Source organism: Ambystoma mexicanum, chromosome 3p, assembly GCF_040938575.1.
Source record: "Ambystoma mexicanum isolate Mex_15411 chromosome 3p, UKY_AmexF1_1, whole genome shotgun sequence".
NCBI classification, from domain to species: domain Eukaryota; kingdom Metazoa; phylum Chordata; class Amphibia; order Caudata; family Ambystomatidae; genus Ambystoma; species Ambystoma mexicanum.
Window position 1 is genome coordinate 830,515,427 of NC_090925.1, and position 23,829 is coordinate 830,539,255.

The 23,829-nt window shown below is 46.3% G+C and overlaps 1 protein-coding gene across 1 annotated transcript in view; it reads right to left on the reverse strand.

Moving 5' to 3' along the window:
* Nucleotides 1-13,947: 13,947 nt before the first annotated feature.
* Nucleotides 13,948-23,829, reverse strand: part of ZNF646 (zinc finger protein 646) — a 238,856-nt gene continuing 228,974 nt past the window's right edge. Inside the window, exon 3 of the mRNA XM_069651911.1 lies at nt 13,948-22,204. Coding sequence (XP_069508012.1) covers nt 14,746-22,014 — 7,269 coding nt within the window. The 5' untranslated portion in view covers nt 22,015-22,204 and the 3' untranslated portion in view covers nt 13,948-14,745. The remainder of the gene's footprint in view (nt 22,205-23,829) is intronic.

Below are 23,829 nucleotides of genomic sequence, written 5' to 3' on the forward strand. Positions count from 1 at the left end.
TATTTGGTGTCATGCTTCAGCATTTGCTTTCCGTTCATTCCTAAACAAAATGTGTGCATAGGTTTTTGAGCAATCAAGATGTTTCCTGGTTTTTGTTTTGCTGTGCCTACTTCATGGGTGGTGTTCTCACAGTGAAGCTGATGTAAAAAGACGAATTACAATAACACTTGCGGGTGCAGCAAAACTGAAACCTTGCCAGCAAACTAGGCTGCATCTTAGTTGAACAACAGACCACACTACAAAGACTCTTGCCCCTCCCAATGCCCCCCCACTGACCCCCCACACACCCCCACACACACACACCCCCCCACACACACCCCACAAATCGCATAATAGAATTGAAGGAGGAACACATTAAAAAAGGCTGCTACCTTGGAGGTACAAGCATTCCACGGAGCATGTGGAGGTGTCAGGATTTAAGCATAAGGAAGGAGATTGTGAATAGCAAACTGGCAGCCGTGGCTGGGGGAGGGTAAACCGAACTGAAGGTTAGAGAGTGGCCAGCAAGCCCTGGAACCGGAACCGGAGACTGTCCTGGGCAAACATAGCACTCAGATTAATGGTCGCCCTAAACTGCCGAGAAGTCAGGAGCCACCCTTGGATCTCATGTCTGGAGTTTGTTAGGAAGAAAGTGACACCAATAAGGCTGGTGAGAGGTGACACTACACTTCAGATTGTGAAAAGACAACCATCTCCTGTGGATTGCCAGGCTGAGGGTCCTGGACATTGAGACTGTTTGATTCTAAATGGAGTGACTTATTATCTACTGGTTTCAACCTAAGGAGAAGTCAGGTAAACATGTCTTTGTATATTATTTTGTGTATGAGTTGGCCCTTTTTGTTTGTTGGTCAATAAAAAGCACATTTACACCCTCATCTTAGGTCCATGAGTCTCATGGATGCCCATTCGGCTTTGTGACCCGATTAAGGTCCCCTTACTTGGCCATCACAAACCATAGAAAGTGGCCATCAGATTATGAGGCCTTTTCTTACTTTACGCCTGTATACCTTTTACAGTGGTCCACAGACAGCCACTAACATACCAATGCAGCCTTTCTAATGGGATATCCCCTCTGTTCTTCTGTTGGGAATCTAAAAAAGAATAAGGGAAGGTATTGTGATGAATCCAATGGAGTCCTCACAAAACTCCTACCTAAAGTCTCCTCTCAGGTGGTCAGGTAAAGGCAGACGCTTCCTGACCCTAGGGGCAGTGTTAGCCGGGAGGATCACTTTGGAGGGGAAGGGCACCAGGGAAATAGGAGGACTACATGGGATGATACGGGGTACTTGTCTACCTCAAGGAAGGGAATGTCATTAATACCAGCACATATAATGGCATGTTGTCAAAGAGAACGATTATTCCCTAAAGTTAATTGTAATAGTGTTAGTGAAGACAATTCTAACCGGTCATGTATCAGGAGTGAGAAAAGCTCTAACCAAATTTATAACACTCCCAGAAATAGGAAACCCTGTGAGCCCCAGGAAAATCATGGAGAGAGGTGTTTAAAAATCACCAATTTAAATCGGAAAAACTCAGTCCTCTGTAAAACTAAATCTATCTTTTAATTGTTATGCTACTCCTTCAAGGAATATGTTTAAGGAGAGAAAAGAACTTGGTGGGAAAAATATTAGTGAGAAAACTGACTTTTGTAAGTGTAATTGGTTATTTATAACACGCTTAATACCCAGAGGTTTCTAAGCGTGGACACAGGGATCGAACCTGTGTTGATCCGCGTCTTCTTGCTCCAAAGACGAGCGCACTGCCCCAAAGCTATCCTCCCAATACTGTTTTCTGTTAGGGACTTCGAGTTCCACAATTGCCAGAGTACTGGGATGAAGAAGAGGGCTGCATAGGGACAAGGTTGCAGTATGCAGCTCATTGGGGTTGATGACCCACACCGGAGGGTGGCTAAAATGCATGAAAGGCCAGCTCAGGTGCAGGCCATGAGATGAAGGCAGAAGAAGGAAAGGAAGCCGAACCAGCAGCAGGAAGGCAGAAGCAGTAGTGTGTGGAGGAGTTTTGAAATAGCCACGAAGCAGCAGAGGAAGAAATCACATAAGAGCCAGGTCGCCCAGACCAAAGTGGCCAGAGAAATGATTGCCGGTCCTGAGAGGGTCATTAGGGCTCGAGGGTTCAGCTGAAGAGGTTGCGCAGCGGGAAGCGCACCTGTCTGTGACTTTCCCCATTGTGAAGCATTCAGCGGTGGCAGGCGAGCACTGGAATGCTGGGAAAGCCGCAAGGGCTCTGAAAGTTGCATTCACGTGATGGAGGAAGCCGTGCAGGAGAGGTTGCCAGGCCGCACAGAAGAAATGAAGCAGATGAGCTGGAAGCAGCGAGGCATACAGACGCACAAGCCAAACCAGGTGAGTTCACGGATATATTGTGACCCAGGAGCGCTCCGCGAGGGCCTGTTGTCTAAATCCAGGCTCTCTTTTGGATCCTGAACTAATGTAATCAAATTAATGATTGTGACGCCTACCAAATTGAAGTAAACCAAAGCCATTGGCATAAAGAGACTTTAAAGAACTCACCTGAAGGATGTGATTGGTATATAGTGGGTAATAATAACAACTAACCACACGAGGGGGCAACATCTCGAGAAGGGAACCCAAACCACTATTGCCAAAGCCAAAAGGGATGCACACTAAGGCAATTGATAAACAACTAGGGTTGCCTAAATCAAAGGAAGATAACTGAGTGTGCGTGGGAAGAATATTGCCCAGGTGTAGAGAATGTCATAAACCCACATTGCCAAAGCCAAAGAGGTGTGAAGAAGAGAAAGAGTTATTATCTGCATTTGGTTAACAATACAAAGGTGGAGCAAGGTTGGCAGGAGGGCTGCCCTTCTGATAAAAGAAGTTCAGGAGGCAGGAAGCATTGCCTGTCTTGCATGTGGCAAACACTTAGGTGTAGTAAACAGCACCAGTGAGATTCTTGTTTCCCCTGACATTCTCAAACCTAATTGTGTGAAGCAGAAGACATTGTTAAAACCTTTAAAGTTAACCCATAACAAAGAAGTATTGAACGTTGGTAGCTCTGCCTGGCAACGGAGTATACCAGGTCCTGTTACGATGTACCAATTGGTTCTGTTTGGGCAGGGGAACTGCAGTAGTTTGTCTTGGCTAGCACGAGTATGTACCAGATCAACAGCTTTTTTGTAACCATTGGTTTTGTTCTGGCAGGAATACACCGGTGCAGAGAGTTGTAGTAGTAAACCTGGCATGAGAGTAAATTCAGGTAGAAACACATGAAGTACTGTGGTGGGGTAAAGCTTATGATGAAGTATTGGCGAGTCACTGAAGTAGAACTGAAACTAAAGTGGTACCAAAATATCCTAAGACATTTGTTTTGAAACTAATGAAGTGCTGAAACATTCTCTATTGATGTCAAGAAACTGTTTCAAGATTTTTGTTGAAGTATGCATTGTTGATGACAAGAAGCTTTCTCAAGACCATGACTACAAGTGGAGAAAGGAAAGATTTGTTAACAAATTTTAATTACCTTTAGAATCCACATTGGAACTTTGCGTTGTCAAGTTGGATTACAAAGAGAACTGAAGTGGACTTTTTCCTTAACCTTTAGTAACATTTAAAGAAAAGCATGCTTGAAAGTGGGGAAGGGGAGTTAGTCCAGGTTATTAGCAATAGCAGCTATGATGGTGTAAATTATACTGTTATATTTGTTGTTGTTAAATTGCCATATATATCCTTATTGATTTATTGTGTATGTATGCGTGAGGGACAGAAGCCTTTTGTTAACAGCGTTTCCTTTGGTTTATTTTATGCAAGGAAATCTTTGTCAGGTAGCGATAGTGAGGCATTTATTCAACCTTTTCAGTTAATAAAATGGCATCTTTTGAAAAACCTTCACAAAGTTGTCTGCCTCACATTTCTGACCCTCACAGTATGTGGCTATTTCCCATGTTTTAGCAAAGGACATGAGGCTGGGGAGACCACGGGATCGGACAATACCCACTAAGTAATATAGGGCCCACAGGAGAAATAGGGAGATTCAATATAGTTCCATAGCCCATCTCTAATCTATGCTGCAAATCCTGTCACTTTGAACTTCCCCTTAAAATTTATCAACCAGACATTTTAGAATCCTGTTTTGCTGGAACCCCCAGTAAATTGGAAAGGTCTACCCAAAGTTTACCGAACTGTGCGTTACACTGTTTGTTCAACTTTGGCAGTTAAGTAGGCTTGTGAAACAGCGAATGAAAATTTGGCAAACGTACCCCATGGAAAAGACTTTCACATACGGAGTCCGGCTTTATGCAGCTAGCTAACAATATGCCATGGTAAAATGCACAATAAACCATATGTTACTACCTGGGCTGGAAGGACATCAGAGGGAGTTGGATAGGGGTTGCACCAACCAGCAGCATGCTGCGGGCAAGCCGAAGTACTGCAGCAGTTACCGGGGCATAGCAGAGGGCAAAACGACAGATGCCCTTAAAGAGTTAATTATGCAGAGACGTGCTGCTAATTAAGGCACTGTGAACCACAGATGCTTTTCTTTAAATTTCAATAGCCAGTCCCTGAGTGATGAAGATCTGCCAGTTTCACACCCAGGTAGCAAGCTCGTGGGTGGATAAAATCTCCTGGCTGTTTCAGTTCAGTGTGGCGAGCATTCGGCAGAAAGTAACAGTCGGTGATGGAGGTGAAGGGACTCAGAAGAGAGAGGCGGCTAGAAAATGCAGAAGAGGAACAGTACATATAAACCTGAGAAGAAAGAAGGCAGTACAGTGTACTAGAGGCAGAAAAGTCCTGCAGCGTGGGAGAAAGGATAAAAAGGTTGAGCAGCTGCGGAGGAGGAGAGAAAAGGTAGAGGAGTTGGCACAAAACGAAGAGACTCAGAGAAGGGTTGTTGTAGTTAAGGGTACAGACAGTGCCATCTTAAGCACTTTCGGGGCTCAGACACCTTTGGGCCCCCCCTCCATCGAACCAAACAAATTAAGGGATCCAGAATATCTGACCTCACCCTCTTCCCTAGTCACAATCACAACCCAAAGTTTGACATGCTGCCTTGCATCAACATAAGCATGGGTATTTCCTTTCAGTCCCCTTACCCGCTTCATTATTTCTGTAATCAGAATGATCAACATGTAGGATTTCAATGCCAACATTAGCCAAGGGTACTTGTGTTTTAGCATAGGCAAAAGGACACTTTGTGTCAAAAACAGCCACAAAGAAGGTATACCGACCATAGTATCCATGCAAGACACACCACCTTATTCATTGAACGTTTTCTTATGGGATTGTGCCATTATAAAACACTTCCATGAATCAGGCCCAGAGCTTATAAAAAAAAAGTGCACAGAATAGAAAGATTGTTCGGTATTAAGGAAAAATCCCCTTGCTTTAGAAAGACCACTCTGAGAACAAAATCACTCTGAAGGGCGACACTTTTGATGGGTTTGGAGCCTGCCAATTCTGACATTTCAGGTATTATCAAAATTAAATGAGATGCCCAGGATCACACATTGGTTAAGAAGTGAAGCTGGGATTTCCACTGAATCTGAAATTTATGCACTTTACCACTTTCTTTTCCAGCTCTTACCATGAAATAAAATAATCCCATTTTATAGAAGTGACTTGGAAAGTACACAAATCACAAACTAGCCATTTCTAAAAACAAAATGTTAAAGAAGCGTGTTATACAAAATGGGAATGATTCTAGCTTCATTGGGCCACAGAATTAATATGGCGGTCCGGAAACAAGGCTGTCGGTAGCAACGTACCAGCATCCTTTCCGTACAGCCATAATCTGATAATGCCGGAATGGGTCACAGATCCCCCGGCAGGCCTGACCTGTCAGGAAATTGGGTCCCTACCGGCATGTCTCTCACTGAAGCACTGGCACTGTTAGCTACGGTGCTTTAGGGTCCCCATTCCCATGGAGTCCTATGTGACTCCATGCGAATGGGGATTTATTGTTCCGCTGCCCCTTGTGTTATCCTGGTGGCATCGGGATATCAGGTGGCAAAATCGGTGTTTAGGTGGTTGGTGGCAACCCACCAGTAGCACCGCCGGGTTACCGCCAACCTCGTAATGAGGGCCATTGTCTCCATCATCAAGGGCGTACACAAGTACCACAATTCTAATTGATGTGACCTTAAAAGATTTCATCTGGGTTTCTCGTTTGTATTTTAAAACTCTAAATATGCCCAAAATACAGGCTTGTAAAATTGGTATTTACAAACGTGCAGAAAATCCTTTGAATTGTAAAAAAAAACAAACAAAAAAAAAAGCGCTAACCGTTTCTTGTGTCAAATGAGCAGACCTTAAAATATGCTTGCCAGAGGCCTGCAATATATGGTCCGCTCTCTTCTGTCTAGAACCACTTCCACTGATACGGCCTGTATAAAAAAAGAAAGATGAGGTATAGAGCTAAACAATGCCACCAGCACGTGAGAAGGCAATACTTTTTACAATAGACAGCACAGTAATGTCAGTGTTATAAGACGATTTGTCCAGGATCGCTCTATCATCTGCTTGCTTGAAAGTTTCAGTTCCACAGACTTTCATTTGGACACCTAATCACCTCTCGGTCTAACACGTTATGCTCATCAACTTCCCCTCTGAACAAACCAATTTCTAGACCTTCTCCATACTGGTGCTATCTGATGCAGTTGCATTGCCGATAATGGCTTCTGCTGTGCCTCACAACAAAGAACAAGTTACTTCTTACCTTGTAACGTTCTTTCGACGGGATGTTCCTCCGACGTATTCCTCATCTTAGATATCTCCTTCCAGCTCTGCTGGCCTCGGAAAGTTTTTTCTCTCTAGAGGGCGCTGCGCGTCGACGTCCTTCGAGTCGATGTCCCTCGACAGCCGCCGTATCGACGCCAACGTCATCCTGGCTATAAAGGCCGCGCGCAGCGCCCGTTGCTCAGTTCCGTTTTGTAGCCCACAATAATGCTTTCTGGACTAAACTAATCACCCTGAAGGAGCGTAAGCTGCAACAACAAGGGAAGTAGAACTGCAGGGATGGATGAGAGGGTCGATGAGGAATACGTCGGAGGAACATCCTGTCGAAAGAACGTTACAAGGTAAGAAGTAACTTCTTCTTCGAAGGGATTGTGTCCTCCGACGTATTCCTCATCTTAGATATGCTCCCATAGCAGTATTCTATTATTGGAGGAGGGGGTACTGACTTCATACTGTCTTCTATTGATGAATAGAATGCAGTACAGCCCTTCCAAACCTAGTCTCTTGACTGGAGGAGGAATCCAAATTGTAAAATCGTGTAAAGGTATGGACAGACGACCATGTAGCGGCCGCACAGATGCCTTTAACCGGCACACCTCTTTTGAGGGCCGATGAAGCTGCAATACCTCTGGTCGAATGAGCCGTAAGGTTTTGAGGGGGCTCTTTTCCTGCCAATTTATAACATTCCAGAATGGCTAGAATGATCCATCTGGAAATGGTCTGCTTAGTTATTGGTAACCCCAGCTTGTGACCTGTGTAACCTACAAACAGATGGTCTGCCTGTCTTATCCTGGCTAGTCTACTGATGTAAAAACTTAAAGCCCTTCTAGGGTCTAGCCTGTGTAACCTCTCTTCCTCTTTCCGCGGGTCAGGAGGAGGATAGAAAGATGGTAGGGTAATCTTCTGAGTGATATGGAATTCAGAAACCACCTTTGGGAGGAAATTAGGCTTCACTTGCAGGACAACTTTGTCTTTGTGAAAGATAGTGTGAGGGGGTTTACAAGAAAGAGCTTGTAATTCGCTCACCCTTCTAGCAGATGTAAGTGCTATTAATAAAACAGTTTTAAGGGTAAGGAATCTTAACGAACAAGAATAGAGTGGTTCGAAAGGTGTGCCCATCAGGAAAGTTAGGACTAAGTTTAAATCCCATAGGGGAACTTGGAATGGTCTTGGGGGATAAACATTGGTTAACCCCTTAAGAAATTGTATTATCAAGGGTAACTTCAAATAGGATGGTTCTTCCGCAGTGCGCTGAAAGATGGATAGCGCTGCGAGATAGCCCTTAATGGTGCCAACTTTAAGGCCTGAATTTGCCAAATATAGTAGGAAGGACAAACCATTGGTGTACCACATGAAAAAGGGTCGATATTCTGTTCTCTACACCAGCTGCAAAATCTGTTCCAACGGCAGCGGTATAAAGACTTTGTTCCTGGCCTCCTTGCCGAAAGCAACACCTCCATAACATCATCATGGAGGTCCCAATCCTTGTACCTCAGCCTTTCAGAAGCCAAGCGTGAAGGTTGAGGGTTTTGATGTCTGGATGGAGAACCTGACCTCCCTTCTGTGAGAGTAGGTTCTCTCTGAGTGGAAGTCGAATTAGAGGGCAGATGGACAAGTCTAGAAGGTCCGGGTACCACGTTCTCCTGGCCCAATCCGGGGCAATTAGGATCATGGTTCTCCAGAATCTTCTCAACCTCCTGATCATTTGAGGAATGACAGGGACCGGTGGGAACGCGTACAGAAGCGGAAACTCCCAGTCCACTATGAACATGTCTCCCAGAGCTCCTCTCGGGGGAAATTCCCTTGAGCAGAACAGATCGCATTTCTTTTTGAGGCTAGTTGCGAACAGATCTACCTGAGGGGTTCCCCAAAGGGCGAAGATCTCTTCAAGGACTTCCTGAGCTACCTCCCACTCGTGGGAGACTGTGCTCTGCCTGCTCAGAGCGTCCGCTGTCAAGTTCTTCCATCCGGCTAGGTGAACTGCTGATAAAGAGATTCCTTCTTGGATTGCCCAAAACCAGAGCTGCATCGCCTCTCTGCACAGGGGTAGTGATCCTACGCCTCCTCTTTTGTTGAGGTAATGCATGGCCACCGTGTTGTCCGTCATTATCAGGACGTTTTTCCCTTGTACAGCTGGCAGGAACGCCTTCAGCGCAAGTCTCTAACAGGTTGATATGTAGTCTGGACTCCGATGCAGACCAACGACCGCTGATGGTCAAGTCGTTGGCGTGGGCTCCCCACCCCGTGAGTGAGGCATCCGTGACTGCTGTTATATCCGGCCAGGGTTGCCAAAACTGTTCTCCTTTCAGAATGTTCTCCTGACAGGCCCACCACTGAAGGTCTTGAGCCACCCTGTCGGGAACCTGAAGAAGATCTGTCATTCTCCCTGAGAATTGTGACCACTGAGTCCTCAGTGCCCACTGGAGGGATCTCATTCTCAGGCGAGCCTCTGGCACTAGGAAAATGCAGGATGCCATGAGGCCTAGCAACCTCAAAAAGTCAAAGGCTGGGAGATGTTGGGCATGTTGGAACTTGGTAACCATCTGTAGAATATCTTGAGCCCTCACCTCTGGTGGCGATGTTTTCCCAGGGAAGTGTCCAGGATCGCTCCTATGAACTGGAGTCTCTGCGATGGTATCTTTTGTGACTTCTTTAAATTGAGGGAGAAGCCCAGTCTGTGAAGGGAGTGGCACGCGTGATTTCGCTCGATCTGAGCTTGTTCCGAAGAAACAGCCCTGATCAACCAATCATCCAGGTAGGGGTAGACGTGAATCCCTTCCCTCCTTAGACTTGCCGCCACTACCGACATTAACTTGGTGAAGACCCTCGGGGCGGAGGTCAGCCCAAATGGCAGCACTCGAAATTGATAGTGAGAGTTGTAAATTGCGAACCTCAGGTATTTCCTGTGTGTGAGATGGATAGGCACATGGAAATAAGCGTCCTGAAGGTCCAGAGATACCAACCAGTCCTGGAACTGAAGGGCCTGGAGGATCTGAGAAAGAGTGACCATCTTGAATTTGTCTTTCCCGAGGAATTTGTTCAATTCTCGCAAGTCCAAGATGGGTCTCAGTCCTCCGTCTTTCTTCGTAATGAGAAAGTAAGGGGAGTACCAGCCCTTGTTCCTCTCCGCTACAGGTACCGGTTCTATGGCACCTTTCTCTAGCAGGTCTAAACTTTCCTGCAAGAGGAGCGGATCTGGAGCTTTCTGAGAGCTGATCCCCGGTGGATGACTCTGAGGTATACGTAGGAAAGGTAGGCAGTAACCTTGGGCAACTGTTTCCAATGCCCAAGCATCTGAGGTGATAGCCTGCCATACCGCCAGATGTTGAGTCAACCTGCCTCCTACAGGTGTCCTGTGAGGGAAGTCCTCAGAGTGGTTTTGGGGCGGCTGATGCAGATGCCGATGGTAAAGAGGCACCTGCTGTTGCTGCGGCTTTTGAATATCTACCTCGTCCACCTCGGGTAGTTCTTCTTTGTCCCCTTTGAGCCGGTCGACCTCTACCTCTTCCGAATGCGGAGTAGAAGCGAAAGGACTTGCCCCTCGCAGAGGTTCCTGTGGGACGAAAAGGTGTCTGACGGATTGCAGCTCCTAAGGATTTTGCTGCTGCTTTTGAAGTTTGCAGTTTCTCTAAACTGTCATCCGCCTTTTTCCCGAACAAAGAAGAGCCATCGAATGGCATGTTCAAGAGCCTGGCTTGCACATCTGGGGCAAAACCAGACTTTCTCAACCAAGCGAATCTCCTGGTTGTTGTACTTGCCGCCACTGCTCTGCTGATACTGTCAGCCGAATCAATGCCCGTCTGGAGGGATTCGCACATAGCGTCTTTACCGTCCTGTATAGTATTCAGGAACGCATCCCTTTCTTCTCCCTCCGGGATGCAGTCAGCCGCTGTAGAAGCACACTCCCAAAGTGTATGGCTGAATCTAGCAAGGGTGCAAGTAGCATTCACAGATTTTAACGCCATGCTACATGCCGAAAAGACTTTCTTTGCCATAGCATCATATTTTTTATCGTCCCTGTCCTGTGGGACGGTAGGATAAGCCGTCTTGACATCGGTAGAGGATGCTGCCTGTACCACCAGACTTTCTGGGGATGGGTGTTTAGACAAAAACTCTGGGTCTGTAGAGGATACCCTGTACTTTGTAGACAGTTTTTTTATTTACTGCTGGTACGACATCTGGGGTTTCCCAGTTTGTCATGATCTTCCTCAGAAGAGCTTTATGAAAAGGCACCACAGGATCCTCCTGTGGGCCTTTGTCAAGAATATCCGTGAGGTCATCTTGTTGGAAAGATTGTGAAGGTGCAGACCACCCCATAAACTCTGTGATCCTGGCCATTAAGGCTCTATAGGGGGTTTCAGCATGCTCCCCCGGGTCTGGCCTAGCAAACTCCACCTCAGGGGAGGTGTCTAACCCACTTGCCTCATGTAACTAATCATGAAGATCCTTTAACCTGCGTTCTTCAGAGGAAAATTCCTCTCTAATTGGGGTTACAGGTCCCTGCAACTCAAATGTGTCTTCCTGTACAGACAATTCACCCTCTTCCAATATTGAGGACATAGTTCTCAATTGTTCTGAACTCATAAAGGGTGTAAACCCCATTTCCAAGGCAGAGGGTGCCGAACTTGTCATAATCGGCCTTGAAAACGTCGATGTCGTCGACGCCGACGTCGAAGGCTTCGAGCGTGGCGTCGAAAACAAAGGCAGAGGCCTCGAAGACCTCGACAGAATTGGGATTCTACTCGACAATCTCGAAGCCATCTACGTCGAGGACCTGGGGATAGACACTGGGTGTGTCGTAACCGTGACTTTTCTTGGCGTCGACACCGGTGTCGAAGCTGGCGTCAAGTCGACAGACTCGTGTGTCGAAGGTCCCTTCGACAACGGCGTCGAAGACATCGACCTCGACGGAACTTTCGTCGACGGCGTCGACGGAACCTGCGAGGAAGGTTTGGAGGTCATAGTCCTGCTCGAGGGTTCGTGACGCGCTCGAGAGGTTTCCTTCGCCGGGTACTGCAACTCGCTGCGTTTTTGACCTTCGGGTCTTTCGACCACAGCATCGGTCTCGGCAGTCTTCGAGGGGGTCGAGGCCGCTTTCTCAAAGACGCTCAACATATTTTTGCGGAATTCCTCCCATTCAGCCCGGGAACTATGTTTCGTGGGGCACGGGATTCCTTTTGGCGAAACAGAGGAAGAAGACGGAGAAGGGGATCTTCGACGTCTCCTCTTCGAGTGCTTCGATCTCGAGGAGTGATGAGACCCACTCCGAGATCTGGAGCGCGAATGGTGACGAGGAGACGAGCTGGAAGGAGATATCTAAGATGAGGAATACGTCGGAGGACACAATCCCTTCGAAATAAAAATACATGAAGGCTTAACAACTTCAGACTTAGAGAAGGCTAGAATTTGGTATTGCAATCTTGCATATGAACACAGATCTCTTCAATGAGTGCTTAACACACTGAGATATCTTCTGAACCATTGTGGCACTGAAATCTATCAATATGCAATTCAACTTCGGCTATTGCAAATGATCAATATAATTCCTACAGAAAAGTGAGAATGCTACAGAGTTGTGCCGTAGTGAACGCACTATCTATACCACATCGAACACTCGAAGCATTAGAAGTAGAAAAGGCATTAGAAACACCAGAACAGAGGTAAAGAAAAAGAAAGAAAGAAAGAAAGAAAGCGCATTGGGGTAAAGAGTCATAATCACCCAGGTGGGAAAAGAGAAGACAGGATAGGATTTGAAGAGCGCCCTATTGCTGTGGGGAATCTAAGAGAGAGAGGGTGAAAGAAGACCGAACAGAGAAGGAGTCTGTCCTTAAAGGTGTGAAGGGGAGTGGAGAGGGGGGCCTGCAGAGGGATCAGTTGTCCATCTGCTGCTAGCAATGGTGGTGGTCAAATCTCATGGCAGTACTCTGGGAAACACACCCTAAACTCTCAGGGCCCAGTAAGGTCAGGAGGAAAGGGACCAAAGTATAGCAAGGCTGGGAGCAAGTCCAGCAGGGAGGAAGGAAGGACCAAAGTACCTGCCCAACTCACTGGAGCTGTATCCATTCATTTAGCGAGCAACCGTTTTACTGCATTGTTTAGGGTGGGTGTAGAGTGAGGGTAGTGTAGCGACAGAGATCTTAGCATGCTGACTACAGCAACGGCAGCAGGTGGACCCAGTAGAACACTCAGTGACTGAGTGACTTGCTTGCTACCCAGGAGCTGGAGCCCTGGAAAGAAAGGGATGGACTGACAGACTACGCTCCTCAAGCACACCTGCCCTGAGGCCAGCACCCATTTCTGTTGTAAAATTAATTTGTTTGAGTCTTCTCTTTAGAGCCTCAAGCTGTTTGTTAATCCCTAGGCTGTGACACCCTATGTAAAAACCTGACCAAAAGTCCCACTCGGAAGGGAAGCTTTTAGAAAGTGGCATTCCCAGGCTTGTGTGCCTTTTGCCTTTCCAAGGTGCTGTCACTGTAACAATGTGTTCAATGACGAAATGGAAGGCTTCGCCTCTGTTAAGAGGCCTGCTCTCTCTTCTGTACTGTCAGGAGAATCAAGGTTTGAAAATATTAGCCTCAGCCAAGTTGGTCTTACTGGTAGCAAATGGAATGGATGCTGACAAGATTTGATAAAAAAACGGTTTCAGTTGCAAACACTATAACTTTGATATTCCGGCATTTACTCTAGTTCGGAACCATTTTCACTAGGAATTCTGAATACTCAACCAACCTTTAAATCTATAAATCGGACTACACAAAATATTTGTAATATAAATGTGAATTGATATAACAAAAACTATTCTGCTTCCATTACTATAGATGTATTTTATCTTTTCCATATTATGTATCGATGCTTTTTCAGAAATCATGCCCACACTAACAAAGACATTAACTATACAAGAGGGAAGGTACCTTGAGATTAATAAATAAGACATTACATAGAGAAACATAAAGGAAAGTACAGATGTACCCATTCAGCTATATAAATTCTTATATTGGTGAGTGTGATCTAGGATAATCTATTCCTACTAATTGATAGACAACTTGCTGCAGTAGGGGAAAGGGCAAACACACCTGTACAAATCTGGGAAGGTATGAACCGCAGTGCAACAAAAGAGGTCTACATCCAGTGCCATGTTCTTGTAAGCCCAGTGTGCAGGAACACACAAAAACAGATGCAACAACTAAAATGTGGTGGCTGTGTTCTTTCAATACATCTAAAAGCACTGCAGACCCAACGGTTGGCTTCCTCTTTAATTCATACTGGACATCCACAGCCTATCTATTGTACATGTGCAAACATAACATATTTCGCACATACAGTTCAAAACCATTGGCATCATCTGATACTTAAAAAAGAAAAGCTACAAAAAATTCTATAAAACCATGACGGTCAGACAGATACTCATTTTCTCAATTAAGTGTTGGTTCCGTATCTGTAGCCCCCAAACGTTACTCAACCGACAGCGCAAGCTCCAAGCCCAGTTGCTTCAGAAAGGGAGACCGAGAACTACCATAACGTGCCACTGTTTTCTGAAGTGTACTTTGTTTTGTGACCAGGCATACAATGAGGAAATGCCTATGATATTTGTCAGCAAAAAACATACAAAAGGTAAAACGAAAAATTAGGCCCTTTAAGGGTATGGGAATTCCTAAGAATGAAAAAACATAGTTTTTCTAGAAACCCAAAAAAATATTTTTCTCACTTCATTCATTAACAGTGCTTTTTATTCGCTTGCACCTTTTGATCACAAACCTTTTTTTTTTATCGTTACCTTATGTTGGGAAGTTCATGGCACGGAGTCTTAGAAAAAAAATATTTGTATTCCTCGTTTTCCGCAACATGAGTCAAAAATGTATGACTATACCTCCCACCCACCATGTTGATCCCTTTATTGTTGGACAGCTTTTGCGAGCCACCTTTGGGCTCCCGACATGGATGGGAGCAGAACCGTGCAGATAAAATAACCTTTTCCACAAAAATGACTCTCCATCAAAAAGCTGGACCAGTATGGCACCTCCTCCCAACACCCTCAGGTCACATCCAGCAGGACCTTGGGAGCCATCCCGTCCTGCGGAAAGGTCCCTTCATGGTTCTTGTGGAGAAGTTGGTGCTTTTGGAAAGTGGACTTCCTAAAAAACCTCTTGGGGCAGAGATGGCAGGGAAAAGGCCCTCCCTGCATGTGAATCCGACGGTGGCTGGCTAGCCGGCTGGACACGCGAAAGGCTTTGCCACAGTCTAAACACTTGTAACGGTTCTGATCAAGGTGGATCCTCAGGTGGTTCTTCATGGCCAACAAGTTGAAGAACTGTTTGTGGCAGGTGGGGCAGTGGTAGAGCCCAGTTGTGTGGGTTTTCTTGTGATTCAGCAGGCTTCCAGCATGGCGGTAGGCCCGGTCACATTGGTTGCATTTGTATGGGCGCTCCTCCATGGTGATGTCGCCGGCCACATTGTTGGTGGAAGAACTCTGTGGGTTGGTCCCCTCATCAAGAAGGCCATTGGGACAAACCTCTGTATGGTGGGTCATATTGTTCTTTCTATCCTGAGCTCTTGTCCTGGAAGAGTTGTGTACATGTTGGTGCTGCCTGAGGCTCAGCTTGCTGCTGAAGCCACGTTGGCAGACTGAACAAGTGAACGGCCTTTCCCCTGTGTGGACACGGCTGTGGGTGATAAGCTCCCGAGATGCCCGGAAGGCTTTGCCACACACCTGGCACTGGAACCGTTTTGTGGCAGTGTGGATACGGAGATGGTTCTTCATAGCCATAGGGTTGAAAAATTGCTTCAAGCACACAAAGCACTTGTACAGTCCTGAGGTGTGGGTGTTCTTATGGTTCAGAAGACTACCTGCATGGCGATAGGTCCGCCCACAAACACTGCATCTGTAAGGACGTTCCTCAGTTTGAGCTAGCTTAGTGGGTTCATGGGTGTCCTTTTTATCCAAAACATCATCTTCATGTGTTTGGCCAACTGTCCCTTCAGGATCAAGCTCTGTACTCTGGCTAGTGAGTGTTTCTGTCATGGAGGTCGGATTTGTACGTTTTTCACAGTGATGCGCTTCTAATTCATCAAATGTGCTAAATATACAGCTGCAAGACCGACAGATGGGCTCACAGTCCTGCAGGATGAGGTTTTTACAATTACTGCCAATTTCACTCTTAAAAGTTCTAATGTGCCGTCTAGCCACCCCAGTTCTTTTACTTGTTGTTTGGATATTTAATGGCTTTTCAACATCTCCTGTGTGTTCCTTCGACCTCTCACCACCAAAGCTTTGCAAGCCATCCCCTTGGCTGTGCCCATGCTCCAGCTGATGCTTCTCGAATAATACCTTCCCCTGGAAGGTCTGACCACAGAAGTCACATTTGTACTTTTTTAGAGTGTGAAGGAGCTGGTGTCTGCTCAGCTGCCTCTGCCACTTGAAAGCTTTGCCACATTCTGGGCAAACGTGTCGTTTAACCTCAAAGTGGACACGCTGATGGTTTTTCATGGCCATGAGGTTGGGATAGGTCTTGTCACAAATGGAGCAGCAATAATGGCCTGTGGTATGGCTTCTCTTGTGGTTCAGCAAGCTTCCAGCATGTCGGTAAGATCTCCCACACTGCTCACATCGGAATGGACGTTCATCTGGATCGAGCGTCTTTTTTGGGCGCCGCCGTTTTAAGCTGACCTTTTTTTCAGCAGCATCACCTGAAGTCTTACTATCCGCACAGCCTCCTTGATCCATTAGCGTCAGCTCATCAAGAAGTCGGAGAGGAATCTTTACCACTCGTTTGCCTTGGCGGCTTGGCCTTTTGGCGAGAGCTGCTTTGTCCCTGTGCATCTTCTGATGAGCGAGGAGCTGCTTTTGGAGCCTGAATGCCTTCCCACATTCTGTACACTTGAACCGCTTAATTTCAAAGTGGATTCGGTTGTGGTTTTTCAGGGCCATCATGTTGAAGAACCTTTTCTGGCACACGGAACAGCGGAAAAGTCCAGTCTTGTGTGTCTGCTTATGGTTAATGAGGCTCCCAGCATGCCTGTAGCTTCTCCCACAAATCTCACAACTAAAAGGTCGCTGGAAATTACCCTGCTCCAACTCTTGGCAGCCATTCAAGTGATCAGTAGTGTTCAAATTGCCTGAGGTAGGATTGCTTTCGGTATTGCCAGCACTAAGATCTGAGTTAGCAACATCCTGACACTCTTTGAGTTGCCCGTTACAAAAACAAGCCTTATGATTTTCAAACCCAACACCAGGATCAGAGGTTTGGCCACACAAATCACATATTTTGTGCTTTGCATTCACAGTGTTGGGGGTGCCAATTTGTTGGGATTCATCGACATTCCCAGAAGCTGCATCTGAAGTTAGTTTGTGATCAACTGCAGCATCTCTAGGAAGACCTTGAACACCATGCTCAGCATACTGGAAAGATTTGGTGACTTCAATCACACCGTCTTTGCTATTGCTTATATCAGTAACCATTTTGGTAGGGTGAACATGGTCTCCTTGTGACATGGCATTGCTATGTAGGATAGGGGAGTGGCGAACATCAGACTCCTTCCAAGAGTTTTCAATAACCGAAGTGTGCCCCGATGCCTCACCACTTCCTTCGGGATACTTGCCGTCGGTAGATGCATGAGATGCTTTGAGCTCATCATTAGCGGTTGCCTGCTCCTTACACTTGGGATGATGGCGTAGGTGGTTTCGATATGCAGCAAGGTTGGGGTATTGCCTTGAACATCCTGAACACTGATAATCACCAATCAAATGGGTCTTCTTATGGTTGACTAAACTGCCCCCATGTCGATATGTTTTCTCACACTGGTTGCAGGCGAAAGGACGACTTTCTGGCCCTTCATTGATGTTGGAGTCAATGGGAAATTTGGTTTTGGCAAACATCTCTGACTTGTTGACATTACCTTCCATCTCAGATACCGGACTTGCATCAAAGTTTAATTTATCAAAGTCTACACGGGGACAATCAGAGACTTCCTCTGCATGAGGTGCAAGTTCTTCACTGTGACTCAAGCTGTGGATCTTCAGGCTCTCAAGATCATCATATGTTTTCCCACAGAAGCCACAGATGTGTGATAAATGTGATTCACTATAATAAGCATCATCCTGAGGATCTCCCTGGTCCATGTCCTTCATTTCATGCTTGAGCCTACTCAGGAGCTCCTTCTCTGCTGCATGCATGTGGAAGGAGAAATCTGAAAAGTGCAGCTCTGCAAAGGAACCATCAGCATCACACTCAGATTGGCCCCCAACTAAACCCGTTGGTAGCCCAATGTCGATTTCCAGCCCTGGAAGTGCCTTGGGTTTGCTGTGTGCAAACTGATGCTGGTGGAAGGCTCCTTCATCAGCGAACACCATGCCGCAGAGGCTGCAATCATACAGTTCCTCCCCTGACCGAGGTTGATGAATCTCTCCTTGTAGGCCAAAAAAGTCAGCACTAGTGCTACCTCTGATTCGATTGAACGGGGGTTTAGTGTGAGTGCGGAAATGGTTCCTCAACCCCATTAAGTTGGGATACTCTTTAGGGCAAAAGGAACATTGGTATATGCCAGTCTGGTGAGTGTGCTTGTGATTGATGAGGCTGCCCGCGTGACGGTAAGTTTTATCACATTCATCACACTTGTAAGGCCGTTCTTCGCTGCTGCCAACATCTGGAGATGCTTCTGCCTGGCCTTCACATACAGTGCCTAGATTGGTTTCCATAGGACTGACACCAGGAGAAGTGCATTTTTCATCTTCTTCTATCTCAGGACTTTGCTGGAAGACCCGATCAGTTGCTACCCCACAATGATTAGCAGTATGCACCATATCAGAGTTATTCTTAAATTCCAGTTCATGCTTCGAGGAAATCTGTTTGCAAGTAGCATCATTTGAAAAACGGATCGCTTTGGGATTTACAGACTCATTTTGATCAACAGGGCTACTGTCACCCTCCAACAACTGGTTGGGATTAGGAGAGTGCAGTGTCTGAATGTCTTCTGTCAAGTCCTTAATCATTTTACTTTGCTGACTCACTTGGCTTGTTAGAACTATTTCATGACCTGTCGTTTCAACACCTGAATGGTGATCCATTTGACTACCCAGTTCAACTTCATTTGAAAGGTTCCTCTCACAGACGGTGTCCTTAAATGTGGCCTCTGAATAGTGGAGTTCTGGCATGAAGAGGGACAAATGGTCAGAGTTGTCCAGTCCCCGCTCTCGCTTGGACCTCTGATGGGAACGGAGATGATTTTTTAAGGTAGCAAGGTTATTGAACTGCTTGGAGCAAAGAGAGCATGCATAGTCACCCATTTGATGTATTCTCTTGTGGTTGATCAAACTTCCTGAATGCCTGTATGATTTTCCACAGAGATCACACCCGTACAGTCTACTTTCAGTGTGGGGTTTACAACCACCTGCGACAGAATCCAATTGATCAGAGGTATCCTGGGCACAACCATCTGCCACTGAGTCAATTTCGGATTTTGTGGCTGTGGTTTGCTCATTTTCAGTCTTTTTCACATCGTGCATTTTTTCGCACTCATGAACAAGGATGTGCGCTTGAAAACTCTCAATGTCCTCAAAAATATGACCGCAGTGGCTGCATATGTGGGACATTTTGCCTTCTTCCGAGCCGCCATCTTCATCCTCAAACTTATTCTCAAAGCAATCTGCTTCCTGGTCACATGGGCCTTGCTCAAAATGGTTGGGCTCATTGTAAGGGCAGTCTTCATTTGTGACAGCCATAGGACTCCTTTTGCAGGTAGTATTTTCATTGAACTCCTGGAGGTCAATTGCATTTTGGTAATCTTGCAGCTCTTTCTGGCTGCCATGCATGAGCTGATGAGCATGCCATTCAACCTGTTCTTGAAAGTCCTCCCCGCACACTGTGCAAGAGAAGAACTTCTCCATCCGTGTTGCGAAAAGGCCACTGCTGGCCTCGTCAAGCCCACTTTTAAATATTCCCATGGGAGTCCTGAAGTGAACTCTCACATGGTTTCTTAGAGCCATAACATTAGAGTATTGCTTGGGACATATGGAGCATTGGTAGATCCCAGTCTGGTGTGTGTGCTTGTGGTTCACCAGGCTTCCTCTGTGCCGATAAGTTCGGTCACACAAATTGCATTTGTATCGTCTTTCATTGGCAGTAGAAGGGTCTTGGTCGCTTTGACCTTCATATTCAGACAGGTTGCCCTCCCCAATAGTGTGGTTGTATTGTTCACTAAAGAACTGACTCTGGAAACCAATAAGAGCTTGTTCAGGTGAAGTTCTGCCAGGACATGATTCCTCCTTCTTAAGGAATAATTCTGTGTTCGGTAGGCTGCCACCTTCTATTTCAGGGTCCGGATTCTCTGCCACTTTTGCCTCGTCCACTTGAGAAGCCCATGCCATTCTGTTCAAACCCCGCTCACGCTTGATTTCCTTGATTTCCTCTGCAACCAATAGCCCTACAGCCCTTTGCTGGTTGATCGTTTGATCATTCTCATCCAGTGGAGACTGGAGGTCTTCTACAGGACTATCCTGGGGTTTCCTCGTGAGAAAGGGAAAGGTTGAGCTGGTGTCTGGTATATTCATGGCCTCATGCAATGTGTGATGCAGCTGCAGGTCGCTTTCACTTGTATAGCTGTCACCACAGATCGTGCAGACGTAGTAACCATCAGTGCACTGGAATGAATCTGGCAGAAAGTTTGTGGAATTAAAGAAACTAATATCAAGCCCTCTGTTTGCCTTGTTTTTCAAGTGGGCCCGAAGATGGTTCTTCAGTGCGGCCATGTTGAAAAGCTGCTTGGAACAGATCGAACAGTCATAAACCCCTGTCTGATGAGTCTTCTTATGATTGATCAGGCTGCCGGCATGCCTGTAGGTTTTCCCACACTCCTCACACTTGTACGGGCGCTCCTCTGGGTTCTCACTGCATTGCGGCTCTTCCTGAAAGTTGCAATTGGGATTGGGGTGGTTGTTCTGTTGGAGGGTGCTGCTTTCTTCCATTTGCATGCAAACATGGCTTGCCAGACTCTCATTGTCCGTGAAGGCTTCTGCACAGTTCGCACATGACATCGTTTTTTCATTTTGGGGTGACAGGCCACTATCTGAGGAAGGATCTGTGATGGGAGCCGTGTTGTTCTGTTGGTCAATTTGGGGCACAGTGAAAGGGCTACCCTCAAGAACAGAGATGTCTTTGACACCACCATTGTGATTCGAAAGAGGTGCTTCTGGAGGGCTTTCTTTGTGGTCCTTTTGGAAGAGATGTTTGTAACTGTCGATCTTTGCTGGAGTCTCAATAGCCTCCTCTTCAGAGGTGCTATTTTCAGAACCTTCTGAAGTCCTTGTGTGGCCTGACTTTGCTTCTACTTGGAGATTAGCATGTAGTCTCTTATGCCGCTGACATTCTCTTTTGGTGAGAAATCCTTGACCACAGTATGTACAAGCAAAAGGGCTCTCCCCAGTGTGGAGCTTTTGGTGGCTTGTAAGCTCAGTGGGCAGCCTAAAGCATTGGTCGCATAAGGTGCAGTTGTAGGGTTTGTACTCGGTATGGATGCGGGAATGGTTCTTCAGGGCCATCAGGTTAGAAAACTCCTTGAAGCACACGGCACACTGGTAAACACCAACAGTGTGACTCTGACGGTGGTTTGCCAGACTGCCTGCATGTTTGTAGGCCTTGTCACATTGTTTGCATTTGTAGCGCCGTTCCTCACTTTGGATTGGCTGGTCATCTACTTGGAGTTCCTTGACATTATGAGAAAGATCGGGATCTGGGAAGTCTTTCAGGTCCAAGTGAGAGAAATCTGCTGGTACCATTGACTCAGCAATGTAGTTCTCCAGGTTACTGAGCAGATTATGGTTCTCTCGCAAGAGAGGCAAGGAAGAGTTCAGGCTCATGTGGTCATCCCCGAAGCCATCGTCATTCGACATGGTGTACTTACAGCTCATTTCACTATGGACAGTAAGCCTATGGTTGGACAGCTGGCGTGACAATCGGAAGCCCTCGCCACAGTCTGTGCATTGAAAACGCTTTTCCTCTGAATGGGTGCGCAAGTGATTTTTTAAGGCCATGGGGTTGGAGAGGTCCTTCTGACAGACCAGGCAGGTGAAGAGACCGACCTCATGAGTCTTACGGTGGTTGACCAGGCTGCCCGCGTGCCGGTAGCTCTTTTCACATTGCCTGCACTTGAAAGGCCGCTCCTCCTTGTGGGTTTCCAGGTGCTGCTCCAGGTCGGTCAGGCTAGTGAAGACACTTGGGCACTGGTCACAGCTCAATGGGCGTTCTGCCAGATTGTCAATTTCATTGGTCCCCATGGCAGCTTCTTCCATCTCTTGGAGCAATTGCAGCATATAGGTAACGGCATTTATGTGGATGTACTGAGGTAGTTTCTTCTGGAGGTTTAAACAGCAGCTTGTTCAGTCCAACACAACTTAAAGGATTGGTAGGGTTGCTGCATATTAAGATGACTTGAGGCCGTCTTCAATTGGTGCCAATGGCAGTTTGGTGTGGATCACTTCCTAAGGCCTCCAATGGTGTAAGCTGTATGAATGAGACAGAAAAGAAAACAAGTTCAGCCATCAAGTCTTTCAAATATAACAACAAAAAACACAATTACAGTGCAGTGATAGACGGGCGCAATGAAGTAACAAAAGCAGGCCGTGGCTACACATGATCAAGGTTTTTAATTTTAAATACTTGCTTCCACTCAGTTCTATGCTAGCACACAGTATAACATTATATTTAACAAACTGTCACTAGAGGAGCCGTTGCGTTATCTTTACTGTGCTGGAATTTCCATACATTTCTGTCAAAAGAGCAGGCCCGTTTCTAATGGAGGCAAACCAGGGGAAGGTCCAGGGTACAGCTGGGGGCTATGGGCGTAGGAGGCACCCTGTAAATCAGGGAACATTCGCATTTAAGTCTGTTTATCACTACACAGGCAGACGACAAACAAATGCCCTGCCCATGCCCATTGTCCTCTTAGCCTCCTATGATGCAGCCAATGGCTTCATACTCTGCTCAGCATTTCTTTTTGAAACTACATATGCATTAAGTGTGTGATCATTTCTGCATAGCACTGGCATGCCAGAATGGAGCGCTGGGCGTTTATGGTGGACTGAAAGGGTTGCTTTTTTTCTGGTTTAAAGAAAAGGGCAAGAGACCTCTTGCATGAATAAGTGGTTGTGGGGGACAAAATGGACAAAAGAAGGCGTAATATGATTGGGGAGGAATGCGCATGCATTTATAGTATTTTAGCGGGTGACTAGGCGCATTTTCCTGTTTGTGGGATGTTTTAGGGCAATCAAATGAGCGACTCCATGTCATCTGAACACTCACGGGGCTTCTTTTGAAAATCATTGTTTTCTGGTATGCTAATCCAATTGAAACAAGACTACAACTCCCAGAGTGCATTTGCACGCGCTCAGGTGATATAGAGTCAACTTAAAAAAATTAATATTTTTAATCAAATTTTTGTTTACTGCTGGCCCTAACCAGAGGGTCTCAGAGCACGTTACATGGTTCAAATATTGAAAAGGTGGGAGTTGAAAAAATAATTTACTTAATGTTTTCAGGAAAGGATAGGAAGAAAGGATAGACGGGTAATAGCAGTGGAGGGGGGCAGGGTAAGATGTGGGGAAAAAGGTATGTTTTGAGGCTCTTTCGAAAAGTGGTGATGGAGGCTGCAGTGCGTATGTGAAGAGGTAGGGTGTTCCATGCTCTGGGTGGCCAGTGAGCAAATGCTGGTTTTTGTGTGCATGTGAGTTTGCAGAGTGGAATGTGTAGAAGGTGTTGGCTGGCTTGCCTGTTTGTGTGGGTGATGGGTTTGAGTTTGTCATAAAGGTAAGATGGAGTTTTGAGGTGGATGGCTTTGCATACAATCCAGAGTCCCCTGAAGGCAATTCTCTGATCGTAGAGAGCCAGTGGAGCTGGGCAAGAGCTGGGATGATGTGTGAATGTTTGGGTAGGTGGAGGATGTGTCTGGCTGCTGCATTCTGTATGGCTTGCAGGGGTCAAGGATGTTGTTGGGGAGCCAAGTGAAGAGAGCGTTTGCTTAGTCCGGCTTAGACAGAACCAGTGCTTGCACTGCAGTGTGGAAGTCATCGGGAGGAAGAATATGTCTGATTTTGGATAGGAGGTATAGTAGATTGCATTTTTTTTACAGC